This window comes from Scaptodrosophila lebanonensis, unplaced genomic scaffold (assembly GCF_003285725.1).
Source record: "Scaptodrosophila lebanonensis strain 11010-0011.00,11010-0021.00 unplaced genomic scaffold, SlebRS2 tig00000024-arrow-pilon, whole genome shotgun sequence".
NCBI classification, from domain to species: domain Eukaryota; kingdom Metazoa; phylum Arthropoda; class Insecta; order Diptera; family Drosophilidae; genus Scaptodrosophila; species Scaptodrosophila lebanonensis.
The window spans coordinates 22268857-22283159 of record NW_022060538.1 but is presented as its reverse complement, the minus strand read 5'-3'; the positions used below and the strand labels follow the sequence as shown (position 1 = coordinate 22283159).

General features: G+C 42.0%; 2 protein-coding genes across 3 annotated transcripts in view; one reads left to right on the top strand and one right to left on the bottom strand.

Annotated features, from left to right (window-relative positions):
- LOC115621738 (dedicator of cytokinesis protein 3) overlaps nucleotides 1-14303 on the bottom strand; it is a 29459-nt gene that overhangs the window by 11773 nt on the left and 3383 nt on the right. Inside the window, exons 2-3 of the mRNA XM_030515468.1 lie at nucleotides 7768-8009; nucleotides 7550-7698 (exon numbers count right to left, since the gene is read on the bottom strand). Coding sequence (XP_030371328.1) covers nucleotides 7550-7698; nucleotides 7768-8009 — 391 coding nt within the window. The remainder of the gene's footprint in view (nucleotides 1-7549; nucleotides 7699-7767; nucleotides 8010-14303) is intronic.
- Nucleotides 1056-6658, top strand: LOC115621739 (innexin inx3). Of its 2 annotated transcripts, XM_030515469.1 has the most exons (6): nucleotides 1056-1121; nucleotides 3201-3423; nucleotides 4942-5150; nucleotides 5213-5673; nucleotides 5739-5892; nucleotides 5956-6153. In XM_030515469.1, the coding sequence occupies exons 2-6, from the start codon at nucleotides 3261-3263 to the stop codon at nucleotides 6151-6153; spliced, it is 1185 nt and encodes a 394-aa protein (XP_030371329.1). In that variant the 5' UTR covers nucleotides 1056-1121; nucleotides 3201-3260. The 2 variants fall into 2 exon arrangements, with proteins under 2 accessions (XP_030371329.1, XP_030371330.1); XM_030515470.1 differs by lacking the exon at nucleotides 1056-1121 and having other exon boundaries at nucleotides 3261-3423; nucleotides 5956-6658.

Here is a 14303-nt window from a genome sequence, read left to right as displayed (position 1 = left end):
TGTTTGCTGGCAGCAGGTTTCTTTCAGAGCAATAAATTTTCTCCACTGACAATGTGGATCAGCGCTAAACAAAAGATAAATTCTAATCCATAGGCGTTGTCTTTAGACTGTTTTTGTGTGTGTTTGCACAGTGTATGTGCTATAATAGTAATGTGGAAGAGGGGGAACGAGGGCAGTGCCTAAGCTAACATGTTGAGCAATCAGAAAAGTGGCCCAGACCCAGTCCCCAGATCCAGCTACGGTCTGCTGTCAGTTCTCATAAATGGTATTTGCTATACTAAGTACATTAGCATACGAGCATCTAAATCTAAGCCACAAGCTCTGCGTTGCGATAGTGACGATAAAGGCGGCAGGCGGTCCGTTCGGATTTTCCTACATCTGCATATGAGCAGCTCTACGAACGGTCATGCACATGCTTGACTGTTGGTGGCAAGGTTAAAGTGTTGCTGCGACCAGGTAACGCGCTCAGAGAGTGCTTAGGGGCTGGAACTGAGGCCACGGTCAAATGAAGATACGAGGTATGGCATAGCACATACCTCTTCTTAATGTTCCCTTCGTATGACGTCATAATAAGCTCTGTATTGTGATTTTTTAAAGATCTAAAAAACTATATACTTCTTTATTATAAATGCAAACTTATTAATTATAACTGTCTTTGCTCAGTGATTTGCTAGTGTACCTATGTATATGGTGTTAGGAGAGGGTGCTATTAGGACTTGATAGCAGTTGATATAAAGCAGCCGAAATCAAAGCCACTATTTCATTTACCGCGCCATTTAGCAATCCCGGTGGATGTGCGATATTTTGAACAAGAGAGCACAGAAAGCAGCTTGAAATGCCATAATTTCCCACTTCTGTTTACTATGCACTGAGAATAGAGCGCGCGGGCCGATTTAAAACGCGAATCGGAACCAGCGCCGATCGACATAAGAGGTTCCAGCTTGTCTGGTTCCGCGAGAGACTCTCCTTTGTTTGTATGTATATCTATGCTTATATATGTGTATTTACTTATGGCGCTCTTTGAAAGTACGTTCACCAGCTTGAACGCGGTCAACTGTGCTCGTCAGTAGGATTTTGGACGCCGCTGAGAGCAGCTGCACATTTTGAAAAGGCAAATTACGGTACGCATACGATAGTGGCGGTTGTTGGGTTTCTGAGGCTGTAAGTGCAGTCCCAACAACCACTGCACGGTGAACAGATAAATGCAGTTTCTGTTGTTTAAATGAAATGAAACACACATACTCACAGACACAAGCGCGCATACACACAGAAAAACAAACAAATCAGATTAAAGCTGAGACGAAAGATGAGGCGATTTTTCAAAATTGAGGTTTGACAAAGTTGCGGCGCAAGCGTGCATTTTATGCATTCTCTGTGCACATATACACACACACACATTCATGTGTGTGTGTGTGTGCGTGTCTGTATCTGTGTGCATAATAGAAATCTTTGGCAATTAAAAGTAGAATGCGAAAACTTCGAAAACAAATGAGTGTACAAAATAAATGATAACTTCAAACAGTGAATGGCAAAGCAAGCACAAACAAAAAAGCTACATAGTATATTAATGAGCCGCAACAGGCAGCGCTAAAAACAAGTTTCTAAAGTGTCAAAGTGGCAGCAACGAGAAAATGCTATAAATTAAATTTAAAATGCCAAAGTCAAAGCGGCAGTAGGAGCAAAAGAATCACTTTAAAAAGTAGCGGCGCATTGGACACAGCCAGAAGAGCCAACAGTCAGTCAAACAGTCCATCAGTCCATCGGTCCATTGGCCCATAAGCTAACCAAGCAACCGACCAACGAGCCAACCAGCCCAAGAGAACCAAGTCCAGTCGCTAATGTTGGTAGCAAAAACGGCAGCAACGCGCAACAGTGGCAACAGCAACAGCGATCGTCTGCACAGGCCAAAAAAGAAAATACCTTAAAACCAGTTTTTTGAAAAATTTATTGAAAAAAAAGAAATACAAAAACAACAACATTCGAATGAAAAAAGCAGTGGCGGCGACCCAAGAATCGAAGTTGAAATGAAGTGCTGTGCATGTGTTTGTGTGTGAGTGTGTGCGTGTATGGGTGTATCTGTAACTTGAAGTATGAGCCTATGTGCGGCATAAAACATAATACGTAACTTTCAGTGCAGAAGCTGACTGCACTTAGTGGAGAAGAAGTTGTTGCTACTTTTTAGCTTTAATTGCTGTGCGCATGCGTGCGAAAGAGATGACTCTATGTGCTGCGCATGCGCTGTGCGTTATTGTGTGTGTGCGTGTGTGAGTGCGCATCTTTGAGTTTTACGATCTGACGGGTTGGTGTAGTTGTTGTTGTTGTTGTTATTATTATTATTGTTGTTGCTATAGTCGTCGTCTTGCCGAAATGAAATATACAGCAACAAAAGAAATTTGCATATAAACAATGCGAGCGCGTCAAGTAGAAAGAAAGCTGCCTCTAGAAGCCTGAGAACCCGTTAGCTGACACTTGTACATACATACATACGTACATGCTATGTTTATATACATATTCGTACATATATATCTATGTATGTATGTATTTAGCTCAGAGGACGTGGTCGCATTGTTTTTTTATTTTTGAAAATAGTTTTGACATTCGAGTGTTGCGGTGACGGTGACGGCGACGGCGACAGAAAGGCAAAATGAAATTAATGCGTGGGTTGACAAATCTCTGAGCTGGTCTTGTTACGAGTACCGGTTCTGAAACTTGTGTACAATCGCCCATCGAATGGAGGGAACGGAACCATTCAATCATTCGACTCGCGCTAAGCTCGGATTAGATTAGATTAGATCGTGTACTAGGCTAGGCCCTGACATATTGCGTTGACGACAACGATCTTTGACGGAACGCTGAGAACGCGCACTCACTTAATTGTAAGTGCGGCTCGTCTTATCGCCACAGCGGGCGCGTCAACTCGAAACGGAAATGTGTAGTAATTTCTAATATCTTATGTATGCGTGTACATGCCTGCGAGATAACACTCTAAGTATGCACAGTGCAGATGATAAAAAACTGTTGAAATACCTTACATGGAACTGGGACTGGTACGCGAACTCTGTCGCGCGAAGCAGCCTTATTATAGTGCCTTACTTATTTGTTTATGTACATATGTATATGTTTGTTTGCACAGTGGTTCTCCGCCTATTTGAATGAAATACATATATGCTGACACAGTATGTCTGCATCTCTCGTTACAGATAGTGTAGTTCAACCCCATCAGAGTCTGCGCTTAAGGGAGAAATAAACAGGCCAACAATATGGCGGTCTTTGGCATGGTCTCGGCTGTGTCCAGCTTCGTCAAGATACGGTATCTGCTGGACAAGGCGGTCATCGATAATATGGTGTTTCGATGCCACTACAGAATCACGACAGCCATTCTATTTGTCTGCTGCATTATTGTGACAGCTAACAATCTAATTGGTAAGTTAAGCAACCATCTTTAACACCACAAATTAACAGTCTTTAGTTAACAACTGCACGACTTTCGGACGCACGTTTGTATCGTTTAACGCTGACCTGCAAATTTCCCCATTACCACTACCCCATTCACACCCGCCCATCGTATTTGCGCATACAATTACAAGATTGCGACAGTGCGGCTCAAATAACCAAAATGTGCAGTGTCGCTTTTTTTCTACTGTCAGCAGTTAAGTGGATCGACCGCCCGCTTGCCATAAATCAGTTCGAAAATTGGTTGACACACGTTCATCAGATTTCATTTTGTGACTCACTCTCCACTCTCTGCCTCACCGCAGGTGGTGTGTGTCTTGGCTTAAGCTTAAGCCCGACAGTGGCGTCAAAACAGTGGTAGTCATTCGGCTCCACATACGCAAATACAGTCACTCACGCAGCTGTGAACAGGGCTTCAAACGGCGCTTTAATTTGAAAACACTTAACGGACTGGCTCCGAAAAGAACCGAACTCTTGGGCTTTATTTGTGTACCCTGCACAATGAGGCATGCCAGTTTGTTGTGCGCAGCTGGAAACATTTCTGATCCTAAGAAAGGCAGAGGTTTTAATCCAAAAAATTTTGGTTTATTATATGATAGGAATAAGCACAATAGTCAGCTGTTTTGTGCAATGTTTTCGCCTTCATTAGAAGATATGTATGTAGCTGATAAACAGCTGCGAGCTGGAATACAAAGTTTATTATAAAACATTTGTGAACATGAAATGAAACACAAATTCATAGATATATTTTCTCCCATCTGAGTGATGGTCAAAAAATGATAACTCTTTCGACATAAAATTGAATTTGTCTAACTTTGGACATTCGGTTTCTCACCTATACATATTTTTTAAGCTTATTGCTGTCAGAAAAATGCGAAGGGTATTCGAAAGTTTCGGCTTACACTTTGCTTTCCTTCTTCACTATTTCTAACTGAGGGACTAATGTGTGGTGTGCAGACTAGACAATTGGTTTTATTTTACCAATGTAAGTGTGCCGAACCGGGCACAAATATTTGTACACTAAAAAGTGCTCTGAAAGGTACATAATATGTGCTATCTAGTGTGCTGGTGTGGTAGAAAAAGTGCCTCGCTTCCACGAATTCTCTTTGTTTATCTACGCAGACGTCTTGGACGCCCATGTGGCACACCCAGAAATTTGTCAGTTCATTGCCGTTGACGAGGGCAAGTGCAATTGGAAGCTTGATTTGGCTTGGGCACGTCCATAGTCCGAGTCACTCTCACGTATTGTGCACACAAACATGCTTACACGCCCACAATGCCAGACAATTTTTCCGTGTGCTGGGCTGAGGGGTCAGGGAGCTCTGCATTAGACGCAGCACAGAGCTGACCGGACTGGCCGCGATTATATTGCCTTAAATGCCACTTGACTGAATTTAGAGAATGCGCGTGCATTTGATTCGAGCCGAGGGTCAAGCTGCTTTATTTGCATACAATGGGAATTTAGTGCATATTTCCGATAAATTACAGGTGATCCCATAAGCTGCATCAACGACGGCTCCATTCCCATGCATGTGATCAACACATTCTGTTGGATCACCTACACCTTTACGATACCTGGCCAGCAGCACAGACAGATCGGCACCGATGTGGCCAGCTACGGCCTGGGCAATGAGTATGGGCAGGAGAAGCGCTATCACAGCTACTATCAGTGGGTGCCGTTTGTGCTGTTCTTTCAGGTGAGACCAAACATAAAACCGATTCGCATCGGAACTGGCATTAACTAGGCGTGCAATTGCAGGGTCTGATGTTCTATGTGCCGCACTGGATATGGAAAAATATGGAGGATGGCAAGATCCGTATGATCACCGATGGTCTGCGCGGCATGATCACTGTGCCCGAGGACTATCGCAAGGATCGGCAGGATCGCATAATCAAATATTTCATGGACAGCCTGAACTCGCACAATGGCTATTCGTTTGCGTATTTCTTTTGCGAACTCCTGAACTTCGTGAACGTTATTGTGAATATTTTCATGGTGGATAAATTTTTGGGCGGTGCTTTTATGTCCTATGGTACTGATGTGCTCAAGTTCTCGAACATGGACCAGGAGAAGCGTTTCGATCCAATGATAGAGATCTTTCCCCGACTCACGAAATGCACGTTCCGTAAATTTGGACCCAGCGGTTCTATACAGAAGCACGATACGCTTTGTGTGCTCGCTTTGAATATACTGAACGAGAAGATCTATATCTTCCTATGGTGAGTGTCGCGATGAAACTTTAGCACTGGAATGGGATCACCAGATACGTTTTAACTCATTGCAGGTTCTGGTTCATCATACTGGCCATCATCTCAGGCGTTGCTGTGCTCTATTCATTGGTGGTGGTTATGATGCCCACCACGCGGGAGACAATCATTAAGCGATCGTATCGCTCGGGACAGCGAAAGGAAATAGCGGGCTTGGTCAGGCGCCTAGAAGTATGTTCTCCTAAATTGTTGAATACTCCCTTAGATGCTTTCTAACACGCCTCTTTTGCGTAGGTTGGAGACTTTTTGATTCTACACTTCCTCAGTCAGAACCTCACCACGAAATCCTACAGTGATTTGCTGCAACAACTCTGCGGATTGCTGGGCGCCTCGCGTACGCCCTCTGCTCCGTCAACGCTTGAAATGAATCCCATCAACCATCCGATCTATCCACCGGTAGACAGTTTCGGCGGAAAGGAGACCGAAACATAGGCATCCGGAGTGCGATGTGCAACAACAAACAATTTCAATGATTTCTCAATAATTTTTGTAGGCAGATGAGTTATAGGGAATAACACTTGGAGGTTCGAAGTTGGAGAAAGTAAATTGATGTTCAAGGCAGGTTAGCAACGTTCTAGGCTCTAGATTTTTTTTAAATTTAAGACTGTCGTAAGCGAATGGGAAATGAATTTGAAATCAAGAATAATTCTTTAGCAAAATTTTTTTTCTTTCTAAAACAAATTTTTATCGAAACTCCTAGGCCAAGACCCATATATAGATGGAGAAGCGTTCAAGAAGCGAGACAGAGCAGGGAAGTAGGGGATGAAGTAGAAGTGAAGAAACACACAGGCAGACCGTGCAATTAGTAGGTTGGATTGTGGTTGTGGTTGCTGTGGCTCTGTTTTTGGCAGCCAACACATTTGAAAGGTACATAATCTATGCTTATAGTAACGTAAACATGATGCGCCATCTAAAATATAGAATTTAAGTTTAATAATTAGCTCTGTAGTTTGCTCTTTAATGTGCCGCGTTGATCGGTCGTCTGCATTGTTATGGAGTTAGAGAGAACATAAATACTATTCCCATATACCGATCACGTGCGCAGAAACAGACACGAAACACGAAACGTTGATCTAAATATCTGTAGTAATCGAATTATACAAAAATACAATATTCATACTGATATACATACATTACGAGTATATGAATGAGATGCTCTCGCTATTTTGTCTTAACGTTTAGTCTATATAATTTAAGGCGATTTTGTTTATAACAAAATTATTGTGATTATTGCTAGAAAAGAACACATTTTACATAAAAACGATCTAAGTTTAAAGTTGTAATAAATATTTACACTATATGCTATATACAAACTCAATCGACATTCTTTTCCTTTAACTTTGAAGATTGTAACTATTTGCTTGGATTCATGAGCTCCGAAGGTCGGCGTCTTTAAATGAGCCTCCTTCTTGATATTAAGCAGAAGAAGAGCTCCAATTTAAATCGAACACCGCAAGTATCTTAAAGTATTCTTAAAACCTACAAGAAGCATGGATCTAGATTCATTGTGTGCTACAAAGGGTGAAAGTATATTGGAAAATATTTTGCTTTTGCTCTTTCAGTCTTTCAATACCTTGTTGTCTTAAAATCAGTGAATATTTAAAGTTTGATTTACGAATTTCCCCTGAATATTCGAGAAACAAGGTTAGATATGCAAATAATTTGCACACAAATTTATTATTAATATTTATTTATTTATTAATATTATACATTTTTTTTAATTTGATAAATTTGTGTGTAAAAGTTTTGTCCGCCTGACAATTTCTTATTATAGTAAGTTGCCAGCAAACAGTTGGGAAATGTATTAAATTTAATAGGTTCTACTTACCGATTACCCCAGTCTATTTTAGAGACGACTACCATTTGTAGTGCGAGTGTCTGATCTTGGGTCATGGTAGCGCTTAGCAGCTCACGTCTACTATCCAATATGGAGTACATGACCTTGCGCAACGTTTCAAATTTGTATGCCTCGCGATCCTGCCAAGAAGTGGGAAGTGGACCAATGTATTTGAAGACTTCATAATAAGCGCCCCAGGCTATACTCACCACATAGAGGCGTTTCCAAATCTCCGACCATTCCCGTAGCACCTGCGTACATTCCGCGACCACTGGATCTATCTTTGACAGATCCTTGATGTGTATGTAGGTCTTGGGGAAGATGCCGACGGCTCGAGACTGGCGCGGGCAGGAGCCGCGATACCAATGCGTACACTCTTCTACAATGTCCACGGAATCGCCCACATCCAGGGGCAGACCGAAGCGGACATCGCCATGCCAGTTGTGTATGGCTGAGGGGAAGAAGAAGGGATATCTGAGAAAAACTTTTGAGGATGGAAGATACCAACGAACAGTTGGCAGTTCTCTTGGCCCTGACAATGTCGGAAGCAAACGAAAAAAAAACAAAACAAAAATAAAAACGGTTACGACGATAAAGACGAAGACGTAGATTGAACTCCGCCGCTGCCTGTTTGGCAAACAATCAAAGTGCCCCATGAGTAGCCACTTGAGCATGCCACGAGTGCCACAACAACAATAAATACTTCAACTATAAATAGTCAAATGGCTTTGTAAAACAAAATATGGGGGGTGTGCGTGCAGCAGCAACAGCAACAAGCAACAGCTACAGCAACCAGCAATAGCAACAAGCAGCAGCAACAACATGCAACAAACACTTGGGCACGCCAGCAATTGAACACTTTGCTTTCAACCATTGAACAATAAAACGCTCGATGCGGCAGCAGCTTCCCAGACGCCGTTGATGAAACCAAAGAATAGCATTGCAGGCACACTCAGATCAGGCGTGGCCAATTAGAAATGCAAGGCACACACACAGATAAACGTACAGCCATACAGGGTGACTTTCATGAGGTAGAAGCTACCTAAAAATATTTTGGTTGAACATCATCTTTTCTACAGAAATGTTTCATCATTTAAAACGAAAAGAAAATTAAATGTAAATCCGATTGCTCCGATTTTCATTACTACATTTTAACGGATATTTTTGCAGTTGGGAAAAACAATAACTAGATTCGCAACGATTGAGTGTCATACAGGGCCATCTGATTTATATTTGTTTATTTCCTGGACACTCTTTTTAGGAGAATACTTAGTGCCATAACTGATTTGTAAAATTAAAGATAAAATTTGCGAGGTTGAATGGCATCTATATCGGGAGTTGATCAGAATAGGCCATAGGCCTTGTCACATCGCTGACGTGAAAATCGTTGGAAAGGTGCAGGACACGATTCGTATGGAACAGGTTTTAATATTTTAGACCATTTATCCCCGAACTGTATTTAATCAATTGGTTGAAGCTATGAGTTTCTTAGATGAGTTTGAGACTCGTTAGACTCAATATTTGGGGCACCTTTATGATCTTGAGCTCTAGGACTTTATGGGAAAAGTATAGCTACACATATGATCAGAACGACGCGACGAATTGCAACAGCGTTGTCCATCTATCTGTCCCACAGTTTTGGAGCTATCGCTTCTTTTTAGGTAAATTCCATTGTAAATGCACTGTTCATATCAACCACCCTCTATATGCGTGTAACCGGAGACCGGAGTGAGTTGTGGCTTCTGCCTCGACTGGAGTACTATATACGTGTATGCTCTATGTCTGTGTGTGGATGGCGGAATAGAGTGTGCGCGCGCTGAAAGACAAACGACCGAGCACGGCATGAGCATATCAACTAAAGGAGCTAATAAAACACACACACCAACAGACAGATAGTATGCGTCTGTGTTGTCTGTATATATAGACATGCCGGCACAGATACAGATACAGAGGCACAAACCGTCAGGCAAATGGATGAGCGGCTGCTCGGTGTTTGTCGCTGGTACGAGTATGAGAAATGAAATGCTACTTGGTGATGAAAATGGGCAAACTGCTTCCTGTTTTCGTGTGCTTTATGGCTGTATGTCGTTGTTGTTGTTGTTGTCGTTATATTCTTCGCCTTTGTTGTTCTCAACAACTTCATCATGATCGTCAACATCATTATTATTTTGATTATCACTGCAGTTACTTCGCTGTAACTGCCCAGTGCCGGCTTCAATTTAAGCAAAGCCGCTGTCTCTAATTTAAATTCATTTGCCACTGCAAAGTAGCAAAATTTAATAATTTAAATGACTTTAATTGCTGGAACGAAGTGTGGGAGCGGGTGCGGGTGCGGGTGGAGGGGGTGCCAACACTTCAACTTTGCCAAACACTCAAGCAAATGAGCGCGCACATACATAATGCTTGTATATATGTTTAAGACTTAGGCAGGCAACAAATACCAACACCAGCGCACTATTTAGGTCAGTCACATTAGGAAGGCGTTAGGCTGGCAAGCAACCAACGAGCACCGCCACCTCCACCGCCACCTATCCCTCCATTCCATCCATTCTTAACAACGGCGGCAGTGGTGATGACGACGCACGCTTTATGCATAATTCTAATGAGCATTTAGCTTAGACGTCAACGCGCATACGCCTTGTGGGCCGCCTATCGCCTACCACCTACCACCTACCGCATGCCGACTGCCCCATGCCCCATGCCGCATCAAGTGCACAACGAAATGGGAAGGTCGGTGGGGAAGGCAACAATTTAATATTAAATTCTTAGTACATATACGCATAGTAAGTACAATGTGTGGTCCCCGATGTTATATAGTTTAAGCACAGTTGGTGTCAGCAGTGTGGCGCCCTCGACTGAAGTCCACACAGTGAACACCGCGTATGAGCAAGAGGGGAAAGTCACAAGCGGATTTTAAATGGATACCAAACAGTGACAAGACCAAAACATTGTTTTAAGTACATTTTTTAAACTGTACCTGAATATGACGAAAAACAAGCCTGGGGCTAGTCCCCGGAACTACTAACTATTTAACTGCGGAGCTACAAAGCAGACGAGCTAGCAGCAAATTCAGAATAATCGTGACTTCTGCAGAAGCTGTAGGCATAAGGAGAAGAAACATAGATAAAAGCACTTTCTTTAGAATGGTACACAACATCCTGGGATATCTTTCTTGCAAAATCCTTCTGACTGTTAAAACTCTTAAAACTGTTAAGATGTACTGCGTAGTACTATCGAGTAATTACTGTACATACACGTAAATAAGTACAATAAAAATGCTGATGGTGACGACGTTGTTATTGATAAATTCTCATGCAACTACTTGTAGTAAGGATTACGATACGACGAAATCCAAATGGGTTCCGTTAGAGATTGTGATTAAAGCAAAGAGACAAGAACAATGTGTGCTAAAGAGTAAATCGACTTTTACGGTGACTTCAGCAAAAAGGCTGCAATACGTACTCATATCCCCTACCCGTACCCTACCGTACGTGCAAACAAGTTGGCAATGTCAACAAACGTATTTAAATAAAAAAGTCGTTAAGGCAAGTGACTGCAGAGAGGAGAATGAGCGAAGCGACAAGCACCAGAGTGGGGGAAAGTGGGGGCGAGAACGAATGCGGCTGTGAGTAAATAATTTTAAATTAAATGAAAGAGTTGTTACTGCATCGGGCAGGGCGCGAGTATAAAAAGGTCGCACTAAAACACAGCCCAAGCCCAGCAACAAAGCCAGTTAAGGCATTGCACTTGTCAGGCTGGGCGGCCTGGCGTGGCGTTGCGTGGCGTTGCCGGAGGCCTCTGTCGGTCGTTGCAGCGTTGCCAAATAAATGAAATGAGTGGCGGATGTGCATGAAGAAAAGAGCAATTGGGTTGGGGGTGGCTGGGGATCGAGTCGAGGTGGCTGGCTGGCGGTTGGATGGTGGTTGGCATATCGCCACGACCGGCAAACCACAAAGGAGCCTTTCACATTGGGGCCAACAGTCGGGCTGCGCTAAAAACTTAATTAATTAATTGTGTTTCATACTATGACGTAAAATCCACATTTTACCCCACGGTCGTCGCTATTTGAGCTCAGCAGTTCAGACCAACTAGGGGCGCCCTAGCTAGCTTGTCTAAGCATCAGGCCGACAATTATATGGGTAATAGATCAGGGAATGGGATCATTAATTGGAACGAAGCTGTAAAATGTTGTTGAAGCTAAAAGGAACAGTTTGATGATGTATAGGAATTTGGATCTTGCCATTTAGAGAATATCATTTAAGGAAGCAAAGAAGGCAATCTGTCAAAATCAGATCATATGGAAAAATTGGGAAGTGCCCTCTTTAGACAACTTATTTTTGGGCGCAAATAATGTTGAGGATGCCCAAGGGTTTGAAAACAGCTAAATGGTTCAATAGATGAAAATACAAAAACATTGATTTAGTTTAAATAATTGTCCCTTTGCTTAAATTAAGAATAATATATTTCTTAAACAATTCAAGTTATTGAACATTTACGAGTATATAGTTTTGAAGTAGAGAAGCTCACGTAATTGCAAAAAATCTTTTTTAATACAAATTATACTTATACATACATACTTGTACTTGTATGTACATATGAATACATACAAAATGGGATATGTGCTTATTGTGTGCATTTTTATGCGAACCTCAACAGCGCACAGAATCGGTTATAGGAATGGCTGCTGTTGTTATTATTGTAATTAAATGCCGCATGCACATGTCACTCAATTGAAAGCTTGCAAATTTTACGCTTTGTTTATTTAAATGTGCAGATATGTACATACATACATTATACATACTTACGTATGTACATATGTGCGGGTTTAAGTGCATCTGTGAACACACACAGTCGATTTGAAAATATGAGCGAAATGCGAGCAGAAGCCACATGGCAAACATTGGCCGATTTGTTGTTTGCCCGACGCCTTATTTCCCATTTGCCAGTCGCTTTTTGCCAATATTGGAACAGGGTGCCGGAGCGGCACCAATTGGGACCATAAATTTGTACTGTTGCCAACTTAAAGCATCACTTGAGCTTTAAGCGGCGAATGACGGACAAACAATTGCATGATTGTACATGAATATGTATGTATGTGCATAAGGCGTTATACTAGATACATGTGTTTGCAATCAATAAACTGAAACCGTTGGTCTGTGTATTAGACGGAAGCAGAAGTAATGTCAAGAAATTTAAAGGGATATATGTACGTACAGATATGCTATTAACCTGTCTTGTTCCGTTTAAAATATATCGAGATGAACTGATGAACAGGTTTTTGTTGCTCTCTTACTGAGATAGAAGTATGTAAGTCAACAAATGGCCGTGTTTGGTTTCCCCAGGAGACATTTAAAGAGAACCACCAAGAGTTCCGTTGACAGTGAGTGAGAAACACATCTCGACCAGTAATGGAATTGGAATGCAAACAAGGAACAGAAATATTCAGTTTGTGAAGATTACTAATGCTGGAGGACTTCAAAGTCTATCTCATCTCATCTCAATCCACGAAGAGCGAAATATAGAAATGTTTCTGGACCGTGGCAAAAAAAGTGGTTCGAGCTTATAAATTACTTAAAATGTTAAAATATCAAATTGCAAGTTGTTTGTATTGTATGGTTCTCGATCGTCCAATAAATTCGTTCCTGGCAATAAACTAAACATTTTCTAGGCTACAATTCTGAAGAATTGATTGTTTTTACGAAACCAATACATGAGTTGAAGTGTGAATGTAAGGGAACATCCGATTTGGGAATAGTAATTGTTTTTGATAAGCAAACACTTCAAGTAGTTGTTTAAAGAGGTAAGTAGTAAGCAAACCCTGCCTCACATACTATCTGTAGTTTTTTATCAGCTACGAACTGCATAGACTGTGGGGCGGATTTAGAATGTCCCTCAGGCAGGTTCGGGCGCACCCCACGGCCCGATGAGCAATAGCAATGGCTTTCAATGTCTCTGCCTTGTTTGAATTAACATACAAAATATGACAAAGAACAAGCGACAACAACTGTGAAGTGGTGAACGAGGAGAGTGAGGGTGGTGCGAGGTGGTTGGGGTGGGGGGGGGGGGGGAGGGAAAGAGGAACTTCATCCGGTGAACGACACACTACTGGCTATTGATAATGGAAAGTCTCAGACATGGGCCATGGCGATAAATGTGCGTGTGTGTGCGTAGTTAATCATGCGCATTGTTGGTGTAGACCAAATAGCGTTTTGTCAGTAAATATGTATAAATACGTATGTATTTATGCACGATTGTATTTATGTATGTAGCTATGGGTGTATGGGTGCAGAAGAAGTGAAAAGAGAATTTATGGAAGTACCGAAATGGACGCGTGTTTCAAACGGCGGACAAGAAACAAACACAAAGTTGTCGCCGAGCATATTAAACAATGAATATGAATCAATCTTTATGCACACACGCATACACACGCACATTCACCCACTCGAACATGACAAAGGAAGCACTGCACAAATTTGTACATCGAAGTGGAAACGCCACGCCACGCCATGCCACGCGACGGACAGACATTCAGTCAGTCAGAGTACTAAGGGCCGGGCCGGGCTGGACTGGAGGCAGGCAAGCAGGCAGCAAAATGCATAAAATGAATATTAAATTAAAGTTGAAAACGAAATTGCCTCACATGCTGTATGAACGAGTATGTACATCCGGTGTATCCCAAAAAAAAAAGAACCCGAGAAAATTGAAAAAATTTGGCAAAGTTCTTTTATTTTCAGTCTAAGCAAAA

Excerpts from the sequence above, each read along its gene's own strand:
- LOC115621739 (XM_030515470.1), top strand. The coding sequence starts at position 3,261 with ATGGCGGTCTTTGGCATGGTCTCGGCTGTGTCCAGCTTCGTCAAGATA. Across the intron at positions 3,424-4,941 it reads GACAGCTAACAATCTAATTG|GTGATCCCATAAGCTGCATC; the intron begins GTAAGTTAAGCA and ends GATAAATTACAG. Across the intron at positions 5,893-5,955 it reads GCTTGGTCAGGCGCCTAGAA|GTTGGAGACTTTTTGATTCT; the intron begins GTATGTTCTCCT and ends TCTTTTGCGTAG.